Here is a 15,814-nt window from a genome sequence, read left to right as displayed (position 1 = left end):
ACCTTTCCCACCTGTATGCCCACCCCTTCCTCAAGGGCCTGCAAAGCAGAGCAGCTGGGCCATGGCTAAAGAACCCGTCCCCCTCTGCTGCTCCCTATCCCCATGGATGCATGCTTTGGTCAGGCCGGATGCCCCCACCCCAGCCTGTGCCATGCTGGCAGGAAGAAGCTGTCAGCGAGGCCAGGAGCCGGCTCCCCTTCCACAACATCCATCCCCTGCCCCACCAAAAAGCAGCTGAGCAGTTGGCAGAAAGATTAATATTGTCCACTGCCACCCCAAGGGGAACCACCGGCACGTGGCCAGGCTGAGCCCTGCCATGCCTGGAGGCACGAGCATCCCCCCACCCCTGCACTGCCTGGGGACTCATCTTGATTTCGTCGGGGTGCAGAGCGTGTCCTCTAGGAAGGGGCTGCAACCAAAGCCCATCAGCTTTGCCCTGCCAGTGGCCAGCGCAACAACGGCATTCTCCAGCTCTGCGCTGATCTCCAGAACACACCAGATGTGCCTTGGCTCGCGGGGACATCACGAGGCCATTGAGCTGCAGGGGGATGTTTCCCCTTTTCCACTCTGTGGCAACTTCACTGCACCGTGCCACAATTTCTCCAATAGGATGGGGAGCCCTGAGCCGCTCCCTCCACAAATCGCCGGGGACCTGAGGAAGCACCTCCTTGGCTGTGCTCTCTGCTCCATGCCAGGGCCACTGGGAAATGCTCTGGGGAATTCTTTGAGAGCCACGAGACACGAGCAGCTGCTGCTTGCGGGCATCCTGGATTCTACTGTGCAGAGGGATGGATCTCTGCTGTCTCCTGGGCCAGGTGGGGCTTCTGCACCCAAGAATGTTCTAAAAGGTCATCCAAGGATGGCCTGTCTGCAGGGTCCATGGATAAGCACCACCTGATCAGGTGCTGGCACTCTGCAGAGAGAAACCAGAAACTGCTGGTCAGCTCCTGTCCATGCTCTGCCAGATTTCACAGTGCCCACAGCACACTAAGAGTGCTCAGAGCTGTTCGCACAGCTTCCCATCCATCCTCTCTTCTGGAAGAGAGCAGCAGAGGCACACGTGCCGCCTCGTCCAGCTCAGCCCAGGATATGAACCTCCTCCCCAGCTGCAACAGCAGGACACTTATGTGCCACCTGCCCTCTCCCAAAGCCGTTCTTGCTCCCGTGCCTTGAAGGCCCATCCCCACCTTGAGACACCCAGGGCGGGAAGAAGAGCTGTCCCCGGACGATGTCCTCTCTGCTTTTGAAAGGAAGGTGCCTGCACACCAGCTGATAGAGCAGGATGCCCAGGGACCAGATGGTGGCTGGCTGGCCATGGTAGCGGCCAAAGAGGATCCACTCCGGTGGGTAGTACTCCCGCGTTCCTATGGCACACGGGCACAGCTCATCAGGCCAATGCTGATTGCTCCCTCCCTCCCAGCCAGCTCCTCAAAAGCCAGCCCCAGCTCCTGCCAAAATGCAACTTGGCTGCAGCCGGCTGAAGCAGCATTCCCCCTCCCTCCCTCCCTGTGTGTTCCCCCTGTGGAAGCACAGGGGAGAAGCTCCACTGCCCGGCTGGGCCCCGGCTTTGGGCTCACCAGCCATCTGGGTGTAGAAGGTGTCCTGCAGGATCGTGCCGCAGCCGAAGTCGATGAGCTTCGCCTCGCCGGTGGCCAGGTCAACGAGCACGTTCTCGGCCTTGATGTCGCGGTGCAGGACGCCACGGCTGGTGCAGTGCCGCACGGCCCCCAGCACCTGCCGGAACAGCGCCCGCACCACGGGCTCTGGCAGGAACCCCCCCGCGTGCAGCAGGTGCCAGAGGTCCTGACAGCGCTCCGGACGCTCCATGACCAGCGCGAAGCCGTCGGGCAGCTCGAACCAGTCCAGGAGCCGCACGATGCCGCGGAAGCCGGGCCACGACGCCATCCAGAGCAGCACCAGCTCCAGGGGCACAAGGGCGCCGTCGTGCTGCGGGGGAGCCGCCATGCCGTCAGCGGCGCCGATGCTGCGCTCGCCTTCGCCACCCCCTGCCCGGCGCCACCGCAGCTCCCATTGCCCATGGCCCGGGACGCTGCGCGGCCCCCGCTCGCTCCACGCTCGCTCCCATCGCAGCGTCCCGGCTCCCACCCGGCCGGGCCTGGCCTTACCCCGCCCGCCACGCCCCGCCGCCTGCTCCCGCTGGCCCCGCTCACTCACCAGCCGCGCCCACTCCAAGACGCGGTCCCGGGACACTCGCTTGATGGCCACCTGCAAGCCAAGGCGAGCGGAGGGCTCAGCTCGCCGCCCGCCGCTCGCCGCCCCCCTCCCCGCTCCCCTCCCCGCTCCGAGCCGGCCCCGTCTCTTACCGGGACGCCGTCGGCGAGCCGGGTCCCGGCGTAAACGCTGCCGAAGCCGCCGCTCCCCAGCAGCGGGCCCTCCCGGTACAGCTGCTCCAGGGGAGGCTTCTCCGCCCGTGGGGACGGCACCGCTCTCTCGGCATTCTGCCCGGGGCACCCGCCCGCCCCGGCCGCCGCTGCTTCCCGAGCCGCCCCGGGCTCCGGCGCCTCGGGGCCGGCGGCCGAACTGCCGGGCGGCGAGGCTCGCTCGGGGGAATGCGCCGGCGGCGGGGCGGGAGCCGGGCGGCTGCGGGCCAGCTGTGGGCGGAACCGCGGGAGGGGCCTCGGTCGGGGCCGGGCCAGCGCCAGGGCCCGCGCCAGGCGGAGCCAAGAGACGCTGCTGCTCCACCACCGCCACCAGTGCAGCGAGGAGCTCGTCCACAGGCTCTTCAAAAGGTGCCACAGGCGGTACGGACTGAGCCCCGCGGAGGCGGCACCGCGGCGTGCCCGACAGGGGCGGGCAGGGGGCCGGCTCGCCCACGGCCGCCTTGCGGGGCACGGCATGAGCCGGGCTGGGAGAGGCGCAACAAGGACGGGACTGAACGGGATCACAGGGAGTCTGAGAGGGAGAAGGGCACGGAGGGCGAGCGGGAACTCGAGCGGAAAACCGATCGAGAGAGGCGCTGCTGCTGCTGCTGCTGCTGCGGCTGCTGCTGCTGCTGCTGCGGAGCCGCCGGAGCGCGCGGCCGTTCTGCCGTTGCCTCCGCGAACCCAACGGAGGAGCCGCCGCGCGCCCCGTGGAACACAGGAAACAAAGTAAGAATAAATGAAGCTAATTCCTATTAGAGAAATAGCCAAATAAAGCAGTGGAGGCGTAAAGAAGACTGTTGGCTTGTGGCTTTCTTGTTTGAGTGAGATGAAGCATTTTGTGGGGAAGAATTGCCTCTTCTGACAATTTTGCCAGTGTGGGCTGGAGCGGAGCTTTTAAATTTCAAGTAGCAAAGAGCAATCGTGTCAGTATTGTCATCCCTTTTCATTCTCTGCTGAGACACTTGCAGGCTGCCCAAAGACATCGTCTGCAATATGGAACTTGGACCCAAATGGATTGTTAAGTGTGTCTGGATGTCACCAAATCTATGGGAATGACAAAAACTCTCCAGCAATATTTTTAGTGTTAGAGAATCTAGGAACAATGATATTCTGACCACGATGTTGTTCTGGCCGGGATGTGAAACAGAAATAATTTAATCCACACGTAGCCCTGGTGTGCACAGAAATTTTGTTTGTTTATTTCCTGTCAGTGTTAGTGGCAGAAGCATCCATTGCTCAGTTTGGGAAGGCTGACCCCTGACATGGACTCTCCTCAAGTGTGTCTCTGCCTCTGACACTAGAGAACACTGAGTGCCTTGAGAGCTCGTGTTGCCTGTGGAATGCTCCAGCTGACAGCCACCAGAAGCTGTGAACGTTCTTTTGGTATCTGATGCAGAAAAGGAGTTCTCCATAATACCATGCTACTTAAACCCACATTGGGATGCGGCTGTGTAGTGGCTCACCATGGAGCAGATTGCCTGCTTTGTCACTGCCAGCCCTGCTGATCCTGCAAGGGACCCTAGTGTATCCCATGCCTGTTTTGCCTGCAAGCAAAGCTTGCCTTGCCTTAGTAGTGTGGAGTAAATAGAGAAGTAATAAAATGGACAATTAAACAAGTTACTTTGGAGGAGATCCTCATGCTTTCACACATCAGCCCTGCATCTCATGCTCCGTATCCTAGTTTGAATGGACAGATGTGTGCTAGGGAAAAAGCAGGACCTTCCCTTGAAATGGAGAAAGTAAAATCCTTCCCACTGAGTCAGTATAATTTTGAAATCAAGAGGTTCTCAGGGAAAGATAGGGGGACAGGAAGAACAGTTCTCTACTAAATATACAACAAGGCCAATCTAAACAACAATAACTATGAAATTAACAGGAACCCAGTCACAGTTCCTTTGGTTGTGTGCTCTTTTCCCCCCTGGTGCAGTTACCATCGCCATTGGCAGTGAGCTCTGGCAGGTTCCCAGTGGACAGGGCAGGTGTGTGGATCCCTGCACAGCTGCAGGAGAGCTGGGGGTGATGGCAGCTGTGTCCCAGATGGGAAGGGTGGAGGAGAGACTCTGCTCACGAATCCTTGGAGCAGTGTCGGTCCCGGTGCTCCAACAGGATGCTTGGAGATAGCAAACTGAAGCAGGACAGCATCCTGGCAGGGGTGTGAGGTCCAACACCAGAAGAGGCAGCTCCTGGCACTGGGATGGCGCGGTGAGGTTCTCCAGCTGCCTTCCTCCTTCCAGAGCCAAAAAGGGGTGAGTACCAGTAACTGCCCCCCCCCACCCTCCTTTACCTGGGGCCTCGAATCTCGTGGCCTTGGCCTCCTTCCCCACACTGGCCCCGCCCTCCCAGAGAAACTCACAAAATCAGGGAGGCTCTCCCTTCCCCATCTCAAGGTCTCAAGGACCTGGCCATCCTTAGCATGTCAATGGGAAAAAATATAAAACTATAAAATATAAAAAAACAAAACATACCACCAAAAATATACACAATAAAAAATATAACAACAAAATTATTAAGATAGAATCAAAATATATTTATTGAAACCTACAGATAACTATCAGAACATATGTACATCTGGAACTATACAGGCTAATGCATAAATCCTTGTCTTCAAACGCTCATTGGATAGGCAGCAGCTTCTTCCTGGGCTTGGAGGAAAGAGCTCTTCTGGACAGCAGGAAAGGACTTTGTGGGTAAATGCACAAAAGAATGTCCAGAGAAAACTTGGTGGAAACACAGGAGCCAGGCAGGTCTGCAAAATGGAGACACAAAATGTAACAGAGGCTGCAATGCAAACCTAAAGCATCTGAAGCTCCATATTTAACAGAACACATTTCTTGGAAATTGATAAATAGCTGCACAGGTTAACATTCTCCTACCATCACCCTCTGGAGGCAGGCCAGGGGCACACCCTGAGCCACTTCCACAGAGCTCCCAGGGGAACTCCCTGGCCTCTGGGCTGCTCTGGGACAGCAGGGAGCCCAGAGCCCTGTGCTTCCCAGTAATGGCTCAGCTGCACATGCAGCCTCCTGCTCCTCTCCCTGCCCCACAGCTCAGCAGCCCTACAGCTCCATGGGGCACTGGCAGCAGCACAGCTCATGGCAGGGGGCACCTGCAGGGCACAACTGCTCCCTGGCAATGTGCACAGGCTCTCCAGGCTGGCACAAGACCCTTCCTCCCACCAGAGAGCGGCCCAGCTCCCACCTTACCTCGGTGGGAGGCTGAGCCATGCTAGTCCTTCACTTTGTCCTCAATCCAGAGTGTCTTCAGGCCCCTGAGCATGCCATGACTAGGAAGGGCAGTGGAGAGAGCAGGGGCAGATGCACACCCTTCCTGAGTATTTTGTCATTTCTGGCACAGCTAAAAGGTCAGAACCGCAGGTGTCCATCTCAGCACTTGGTCAACTTGCTGGAGAACATCAAGCCTTCACCAGCCCAGGATGCTGGAGAGGTTTTCCTGGACATGTGGGGGCTGGCTGGCAGCACGCTTCTTCAGCTTGGTGCCCATCACCTCGTAGAGGGCAGAGGCGAGCCTGGTGACCACCGTGCGCACATTGGCGCTGCGGACAGGCAGCGCCTTGTTCTCCAGGAAGGACCAGAGCACGGGCAGGGCGTAGCGCTGGACCACTTCAGGGCTCCTGGCATAAACCCCTTCCACAAGCACTGCCGGGACAGAGACACAAGCTTCTGAAACAACAACCTTAATGCAAACAAGGATCCACCTCGAGATTTGCTTCTTGGAAGCCTCTCTGGCTAAGAGCAGCGAAATAGCACACAGAGCCCAACGATCCAGAAATGGCCAAAGCAGCTGATCCTCCCCAAAATAGAACCACCAACACCTCAGGAGTACTGTCTCCAAACAAATACTTGCACCTGTGGGCAGAACTTGTACCTTTACTGGATCATTTCACAACCTGTTTCAACATCAAGAATGACTAAAATGTCAACTTCCCTTTCATTTCCATTAGGAAGTTGTCTAAACCCACACTGAAGATTTGGAAATGCACCATGGAGATTCAATTGAAAGGTTTCTAAGAAAAAGGACAATTCCATCTTTGTGACTCTTGATGTCAAAGTGCCAGAATCCAATCTGGCTCTTCCCTTTGCTCAGTGGCACACAGCAAAGGGCACTATTAGACCACACTTCCAAACTCCAGCCCACCAGACATGGGTGCTGCTTGACAGCTGGATTAGAAACATCAGTGACTAGCTGCTGTCTTTGGCACAATGCTTTTGTGCCTTCCAACAAACAGCTGCTTCAAACCTCAGGGTGTCTTAGGTAATTACCCAGACCTCATTGCTGTGGCATTTGTGCATCTGCACATTTTAATGTCATTCCCCCTCCCAATGTTAATGGCATTTTTCTTGCAATGTGCACTGCAATAGTAGAATGTAGAGAGAAAAACGCAACACAGATGAATGAAATTTAACCACAACACGAGTGTCTTCTCCCTTTCTCTCTGAAGCCTACTCCCTGCTCAATTTCTGAACTGAACTTTGTCAAACACAGACAAAAAATTGACAACCAACAGGCTCCTTGCATGGCAGATGTGGCTGAGACCTCAAAACCTGAAATGCTCTGGACACCATTCATATTTTCTGATCAGGCAAAATGTTATGCATTAGCTACTTCTTATTCTGTGGTGGAAGAGACTTCATTTCCTCTATGCTCGTAATCCACCAGCAATCATCAACATTTAAACAGTTCCTGAAAGTGCCCAAAACCAATTCTGCCAAGCAGGAAAAGGGTTATGGCATCCATTTCAAAATGGGTGTTAAGTTCAGTTAAAATCCAATTCAAGACATTGGTCACAATGGAACTTGAGAAAACATTGTTTGTTCCCACTAAATCTCAGAGAGAACATCTGCTCTTCCTAAAAGAGTCCTAATTTATGTTTATTTCCTTTATTTCAAGAAGAGATCAAAATATCTCCAAAACTAAATTCCCTCTTCCTAGACATCTACTTTATCCCAATGCCCTTTCAAGGGCTTTTGACATTCTCAATCACCGAACACTGCGCATTTGAGATTGCTGAAGAAGACACCAAGTCTATGAAACCTTGCATTTAAAGATGCTGGCACACTTAGCAGTGCATTTAGACCCCGTTAAAGCAAGGCTGTAAATCATCTTGTCCACTATATATAGAGATTATCACTTTTCCAATCCTGGGCTGTTGCTGACATAGCAAGCTCCTCTGAGGAATCAATTATCAGCTGCATTTGTAGCATTTTGGACAGCACTGACACAGGAAGACACTGTTTGCACACCCTGAAATACTCAGTCCAATGCCACTTTGACAGCACAGGCAGGGAGCCTCAGCACTCTGCTTCTGCCCCTCTGGCCCCAAAGGCTGCCTTGCACCAAATCTGTGCCCCTAATCTGGGTGCTGAGTTTTGACCTAAGCTGTGACCCCCAGGCACTGCAGGGTTCAGTCTGAAAACTTTTCAAGAGCAAGATGAGAATTCTGTGAGGACAAAACAAACGGATTGCCTGAAACAGCACTTGCTACATTTTCCCTAAAGGACCAGAGATGACCCTGAGCTCCCAAGAGAAGAGCCAGCTCGGGTATTTTTAACCCCTCCCTTTCCTGGAGGTGGGCTCTGAGATGCCCCAGTGAGAGCTGGGCCCCAAGGCCGAGCGCCACCCCCGTGCCAGGTACTGCACACCTCTGCAGCAGCCAGGGAAAACCTGCCAAACACAGCTGCCATGGGCATTGGGCAGGAGGGACAAGCTCAGCACCTCCTGATTTGGAGCAGCTACTCTACTGTCTATTGCCAGGAATGCCCTGGAAATGCTCCCTGGGGAGACCTCTTGGCTTAGCAGAGGCCATACCTGTGATACGCTCTGTCACATCCAGCAGAGCTTGGCCACTCAGCTGACTCCATTGGTGGCTGAACTCTTTCATCAGTGCTACTTTATCTACAAGAGAAACACACGTTTCTGCTCACTCTTCTGAGGTCCTAGGAGAAAGGAGAGTGGGGAGGGGAAGGGCAGGGGCAGCCCCAATTTATAAAATCAAGTAATTTTCTGCTGATGTACTTCTTTCCTTCCAGCCTACTTGAGGGGGGGGGTTAAATTCCCAAAGAAAACCTCTCCGTTCACATTTGTCAATGCAAAGTTGTCTGCTGGACCGGGAGCTACGTTAAACATTTCAGATCAAGGACCTCAAGAGTTCAATCACACGTAAGCAGTGAAAAGGTTTTGAACTCCAGAGCAAACAGGAAGAAGCCCAGACTTGGGATACACAAAGGCACAGAGTCAGGCAGTTCAGGAGTTCGCAGAGCAGCTGAGGTGGAGAAAGTGGAAACTCCCCTTGAAGATCTGCCTCTTCAACACTCCATTTGTCAGGCATATTTCTCCCGAGCAGCATTTTCAGTGCTGACATAAATCTCTGTGACAAAGGAATTTAGAAGAGTCCTTGCCTGTGTAGGTATTTGCCACAGCCATCCTGCCCCATGAAAACAACATGTGGAACAAGACATCACTGACAGCTGGATTTCTATCTGCTTGTTTTAAGGAAATGCACTTGGTGAATCATAAGTGTCCCATTTGAAAAAGGAAGACAAATGGGAAAGGTGGAACAGAGGCAGCTAATGCCTATAATGTGGAGCCTTCCAGGGGGCTGCTCTGCAGGAGCCATGATGGGCCAGTGTCCCTTCATGGCAACAGCAAAGCTATTCATTTGGGAAATCTAATGGGGTCCAAGCAAACTCCAAAATCCCCTTTGCCTCTGAATTGTAGCAAAGCTGTAGTGCAGGACCTCCTCTCCAGACAAGCAGCACAGAGCCAAGGGCTCCTGGCACTTGTGGGAAATGCTGATGCACATTCAAGCCTCTTGGGGGACTGGTGCCTAAGGACTGCACCCCCACAGCTTCTGGTGGATGTCAGCTGCAGTGTTCCACGGGCAACAAGAGCTCTCATGGCACTCAGTGTTCTCTTGTGTCAGAGAGGCAGAGACACAGTTGAGGAGAGTCCATGTCAGCCTTACCAAAATGAGAAACAGATTTTTCCAGCGCTTTCACAGCTGCAGCATGAACCCCGGCATCCTTTGAGTTCAGGCTCTTTAGTATTCCTTCCACTAAACGGACAATCACGGGGTTCAAGGCATCTTCCAGGATGGCTATCATTTCTGCCAGCACGTCCAGCGCCATCTGCTTCACTCTCTTGTGCGTGTCAGATATTCTCAGGACAAAATGATCAAAAATCTGTGAAGAGAACAAGCAGCAAGAAAGCTGGATTAAAATGTCCTTGTTTGGAGAGGGGATGTAGAAATGAGCATTCAATACCCGAGAAGGTTACACACCATCTTTACCAAGTGCAATAGAGACAAGGATGGAAACGAGTAGCCACAGTTGTGTTTGTGCAAGACAGGATGGAGTTTGGAGAAGTATCTCTGTAAAAACATTTGGGTTATACCAACCCAGCCTGATACTTCTCTTCCACATCCAAACCCATTTTTCATCAAGAGAAGAATTGCCATGCTTTCAGTGGCTGGATTCCTTTCATTGAACCCAGCTGGGAGTAGGAGACAGCAAAGGTTAGGGCAGTGGAAAATTCTGTCATCATGTGATGAACAACATCAATAGGCACCTGCCAGACAAATACAGCTGGACTGAAAGAACTTGTCCTGCATGCTGGACCTGAATTAAATTTGTCTGGGTAAGAGGGACCAGCCTGTCCCAACAAGGCAGGATGTAGTGCCAAGACAGACTGAATTAACTTCATTGCTACAGGCTTGGGAGAGGAGCTGAAGGGAAGGAACAGTGAAGATACCCTACATACTTGGACAATGTTTGTGGTGATGAGCTTGGGGCTGTTTTTGCACAGGTCTAGGAGGAGTGCCACTCCTTCCATCCGTGTCTCAAACCCCTTGGCTTCCAGGAGATCATCAAGCTTCTGGAGCATCTCCATTTCATCCACAGCTGGAGGCAACGTGACCTGGACTTTTGGATGGTGTAGGAGGCGTCCATCCGAGGTCGACTTCACCCTGGAAAATAAAAGCAAATGATGGCTTGTTGGTGATAATACCTGCAGATAATTGTGAGCAAAACATCCAGAGGTGATTTACTCATGCTGTGATTTCAAGCTAGAGAATCATGAGGCTCTGAAAACAGCATGGACTTCAAGACAATCATTACGGGAGACAATCTACAAATATTATTAATGCAGATATAGGCATTTTTTATCAAAGAAAATTTATAGGGTAAGGAAAGAATCAGTGGCACAGGCCATCTCTCCAGAAAGATTTTCCTGACGAAGAGAAATATCAAGCTTGTTGTGTGCTTTGTCACATCTAACAAAAGTGCTCAGTACCGTTGACTAGAAGGAAATGTGGGCTGGGGCTTCTTTGAGACATGGCTCCTCATCTTCACAGGGCTCTTGACACATGGGCGTTCACCCTTCTGCTCTTCCATCCCCTACAAGGACACAGAGAAACCCCACCAACATTTCGAATATAGAATAGGAAACTGTCTGCTTAAAAACACAAGTTAGAACCAGGATCACTGCTACCAAGGCTTAGGGAAATATTTCCAAACCTACAGAAGGAAACAGACCAGAGATTCAGTGATGCCAACTCTTTGTTTGCAATAGCCCAAGGCAGGTTATGGGTGCTGCCATAGTGAGCAGCAGTTTAAACTCCCCAACTCATGAGTCTCGAGCATAAATGGGAATAATGGAAACTGGTAGGCACCAAGAGATCTTATAGGAAAAAGCAGAAAAATTAGGACTCTTTGGGGTGGGCCAATTTTGTTGGAAGGTGATTTGGTTCAACACTCGCTCTCCCTGTTTGTGCACAAAGGACACGCTCCCTTCTATAATGTAGATAAAAACAATGAAAGTCCCCCCAAGACAAATGATTTTCCTCTGGATGCTGCTGGATTCACCAAGCTTCTTCCAGCTCCACAGGGCTTGACAGCAGGGCAGTATTCCCAAAAGACAGACGGTAATTGTAGCAATTAGGATTGACTGGGACATCTGCTGCAGTTTTGGAAATTCTCTTGGCACTACTGCTTCCAGTGTCTTTTGCAAAGACTCTGTTCTCCTCAGAAGCACTTTTCTCACTTCATTGCTTTACTGGGAGCAGAGCAGGGACAGCAGGGTGGGGAGTTATGCTTAAATGTAAACCCACTTTCTTCTCTTCCCCTTTCCTCTTTGTGACCAATAGTCAAAATATTCAAAGCCCCACTTTTCCCCTAAGAATATCAGTTCCTTTGTGGTCTGCAGATGAACAGGCTGGGGATTAACAGCTCATTCCCAGGAGCAAAATGATTGAGCAGAAGGGGAATGAGATAAAGACAGATTAGGTATGTTTGATGTCCTATTAGCTGTGGCTATACTTGCACAAAGGAGACATTTCTCCTGCCAAGCACTTACTTTCTTCTTTATTCTTCTCAGAATATCTTCCAGGTCACAGGCAGGAATGGATCGCTCCAAAAGCATTTTACATTTTGGATGATTTATCAACATCTTCACCATCTCCTGTCCATAATGCCTATGGAAGGAAGGAAGGAGGGAAGGAAGAAAGGAGGAAGGGAGGAAGGGAGGAAGGGAGGAAGGATTCCAGGAAGGAAGGATTCCAGGAAGGAAGGAAGGATTCCAGGAAGGAAGGAAGGATTCCAGGAAGGATTCCAGGAAGGAAGGAAGGATTTCAGGAAGGAAGGAAGGATTCCAGGAAGGAAGGATTCCAGGAAGGAAGGATTCCAGGAAGGAAGGAAGGAAATCGAACAAACAAAGGAAACCTGTTAACAGAAGAGGCTGATACCTTAATGTCATCCTTTGCAATCCTTGCATGAGATGGCATTACCTACTCAGCAAAGTGAGATAAAAATATCATTTCACTCTGAAACTGTGGGTGTGCTTCTGTGGGATCAAAGGATCCCAGGGAACAAGTGAAACACATCTGCTTTGTTGTCAGATCCCATTAGAAGTACCTTGCTGCCATTGCTCAATAATTTGCCTTCCATTAACTGGCAGAGAATCCCGCACAAAACACCTCAGGCCTCCTCTTGACTATTCCATATGTGTGCAGAGCAGCAGCTAGTTGCTCCTGTATTTTTGGCAGCTATTAATTGAATCATCAAAGTAAGGGGATTTGGGTGGCTTGGGTTGATTTTGCCACTAGGAAACCAGTTTTCCTCCAGAAGAAATTTAGAGGTCATTGAGCCACAGACAACAGCATTCTAGAAAGCTGCAGAAGAGGTTTCGACAGACTGAATACATTAGCCCTGAAATACTTCTAGAAAAGTTTTAAGTTAACAAGAAAGATCTGCTTTGGGTCTTTCAGTGATGAACATGAGGCAACATTTTGGCTCTGTGTTGTGCACCTAAGATCAAACAAAACTGTTTGACTGCCAAATCTGAGCTCTTTTGATCTCAGGAAAGAATCCTTCAAGTCACAGGAAGTTGGCAATGCTCCTTCTTGCTGGACAACCTCAGCTTACCCACTACAGTCATTTCCCCAGGTAATCCAGAGCAGTGGTCACAGCACCAAGGCTGACAGAGCTCGAGAAGTGTTTGGACCATGCTCTTGGGCACATGGAGTGACTCTTGGCATGTCCTGCACATGGCTGGCAGCTGGACTCCATGGCCCCAATGGATCCCATACAACTCCGGGTATTCCATGCTTCTATGGCCCTTATCCACACCGTGAGGTAACTTAATATTGCCTTTCGTTTCCACTCTTTTGTGGTTTTACCTTTCTAGACAGACACAAGGCAGTTTTCCTGCGTGAGGAGGTGAAATGAAGATGGTTACCTTGTGTCCTTGTGGCAGTCCTGAGCAAGCGTCCCTGCCGCGTGCGCCAGCCTCTCAGCCCTGGGTGTGCCTGCGAGCTTCGTGACTCCAATTTTCTCCATCAAGGACAGCAGCAGTTGCGCCGCACACTTCTGCACCTGGGCGTGGCGGCTCCTGGCAAGAGGAGAGCAAACACTGGGGCACAGGGAGAAGGAGCAACAGCAGCACAGGCCTTGGCCAGAGCGTGCTCCCTGCCACTGCTGCGGGAAGGAGGCCTGGCTTCTCCCTGCAGCTTCAGACACCTGTAGAAGCTTCTGTCCTCAGAGAAACTCAAATTAGCATTGGACACAAGGACTGTCTGCAAGGAAGACGGAGGAATTCAGTCTCCCTGCACGACCTCATACTCAGTGTCTTTGCCACAATTTCCACTGAGAAAGATAAAAAAATAGATTACATATGAATTCTTTAGAAATGAAAGACCATTCATGCTAACCTATCAGAGGGCACCCATTACACAGAGCTGCAGCAGGACTGAGGCTCATTCCAGCCATTTATCCCCAAATCTGCAGAGCTTTGGAAAAATACAGATGCAGAGAAAACACACTGTGGGCCGTGAAGTTGCAGAATATGCAGCAATGCAGCCTGTTTCTTTTGTGAGGATTGGCAAGGGGTACATCTGAATGTTTTATCCTATTGCAAAGATGGGGAAAGTGTGGCAATCAATTTACCCAGATTGTCCAGTTCTAGAGAGTGTCTTTTGATAATTATCAGGCTCAGCACAAACACTTAAGGCAGCATTTGCATCAGCTATTCCATAGTAGTGGGCCTGTGAAGGTGTATGTGCAGTGATTCATCATCTCAAGGCTAACATGAAACACCAGTTTGATTAGAAAGTAGAGCTCTATGGCCAGGATAGTCATACAGGACTCCTTTTGGCAGGAGCTGCACCTGCTGTGCAGGCTGTGTCACAGCCAGCACATTCTCCCCTAGGTGCTCCATACCCCAGCAAGTACCCTCCTTATTTCTCCAGTTAATGGCATCATGAGGATGCATGTTTTTTCCCAGGGCCTCTGTGCTTACTGCAGTGAAACACCATAGAGCTCTCACAGATGAAAACTGCAATTGTCCCTCTTCCCACAGAAGCACAAGGCTCTATCCTTAGCCTTTGCAGGCACTTGCACTTCCCCACCATTCACCACATCTAGGCAACTCTGACAGACTGGGAGGACTCCAGGAAGCAGAGGGAAGATGAGTCAGAAGAGGTTTAGGTTGCATATCAGGAAAAGCTTTTTCACCCACAGGGTGCCTGGGACACTGGAACAGGCTCCCCAGGGCAGTGGTCAACAGCACCAAGCCTGACAGAGTTCAAGAAGCATTTGGACAACAATCTCAGGCACATGGTGTGACTCTTGGGGGGCTCTGTGCAAGGCCAGGAACTGGATTTAATCATCCTCATGGCCTCATCCAACTTCCCATATTCTACAGCTCTTTCATTCTGAGAACTCATAGGCAGAGGGAGGGCAGAAATACGGGACAAGAGGAAAGAAATGAGGTGGATTGGAGAATCCAGTCACTGAGTTGACAGAAGATGCAGGATACAGGACCCTTCCCTCCCACCATTCCCATTCTTTCTCTCATCCCTTCCCCCACCTAGAAGTACTCTAGAAGGTGAAGAATATCACTGAAAGAAGAACCTACTTGACTCCACTGTCCAGGAAAGAAGTCATTGCTCGTGCAGGAGTCACGTTCTCCACCATGATCCCCAGGGTGTGACTGGCTGCTTTCTCAACAAACTCTGGTGAATTACACACCATGTGCAGAAGGACCCGAGCCACCTCATCCACCTCAGAGTCCATGTCCTTCTTCAAGGTCACAAAGAGCTCTCCCAGAGTGACAATGGCCGAGTAGGACACCTTTGAGCGGAGGTTGGTCACCTGGGGAAGTCATGAGGGGAAACATAAGAATGACCTCGGAAAGAAAACCAGTTGCCTTAGACAGACGACTCAGGAAATGACAACACGTCCCACTGTGTCCAGAGGAACATAAAAGCACAATAAGAGCAGAAGAGCACATGCACAGCATGACACTTCCACTGGCACCAATATCTGGCCTCAGACTTGCATGTAACAGGCCTAAAAATAAGAAATTTCATAAAGTATCTACTTAAGCCTTCTTTAATGTCAACTGCTTTCCCTTTAGGCTCTTTACTTTGAAACACAAAGAACCAAATTAAAGTAAGGGCTGCTTTCAAACCATAAAGGCGTCAGTCATAAAGATAAAAGAGTCACGTGCTCCTGTTCAAAAAAGCAACACCAGCAGTTGAAGCACTCAGCCAGGAAACAGAAAACACACGCTCCGGTCTACAGACTAATTTGCAGTGTTGAATGACAGCTCGGGCAGAGACTAGGACTCTGAAAATAACATAATTAGAGTATCTTTTTCTGCATTTGCACATTTCATGATAATGGCAGCTCACTCAAAGATGAGTGTCAGATACCCGACCTACCAGTGAATACAACTACATCTACACACAGATCCCATAGAAAGCTGACAGACATTAGAAATACAAGATCTAAAAAGAGAAATGAAGGCAGTCTCTGAGCACACATGGAGATGAACAAGCACATAGCTACTCTACACACCGTGTATGAAGTACAGGGCACAATTCACAAGAGTGTTCTCACCTCACTGGTAACTGCCAA

The 15,814-nt window shown here is 51.1% G+C and overlaps 1 protein-coding gene across 1 annotated transcript in view; it reads right to left on the bottom strand.

The window, feature by feature from the left end:
- LOC134042028 (serine/threonine-protein kinase pim-1-like) overlaps positions 1-14,968 on the bottom strand; it is a 28,582-nt gene extending 13,614 nt beyond the window's left edge. The window contains exons 1-7 of the mRNA XM_062489102.1: positions 14,811-14,968; positions 2,824-2,866; positions 2,325-2,459; positions 2,176-2,226; positions 1,578-1,947; positions 1,188-1,364; positions 858-913 (exon numbers count right to left, since the gene is read on the bottom strand). Coding sequence (XP_062345086.1) covers positions 858-913; positions 1,188-1,364; positions 1,578-1,947; positions 2,176-2,226; positions 2,325-2,459; positions 2,824-2,866; positions 14,811-14,968 — 990 coding nt within the window. The remainder of the gene's footprint in view (positions 1-857; positions 914-1,187; positions 1,365-1,577; positions 1,948-2,175; positions 2,227-2,324; positions 2,460-2,823; positions 2,867-14,810) is intronic.
- Positions 14,969-15,814: the final 846 nt, after the last annotated feature.

Source organism: Cinclus cinclus, chromosome 3 (genome assembly GCF_963662255.1).
Source record: "Cinclus cinclus chromosome 3, bCinCin1.1, whole genome shotgun sequence".
NCBI lineage: Eukaryota > Metazoa > Chordata > Aves > Passeriformes > Cinclidae > Cinclus > Cinclus cinclus.
The sequence above is the reverse complement of the archived record's forward strand: the minus strand, read 5'-3'. Positions and strand labels throughout refer to the sequence as shown.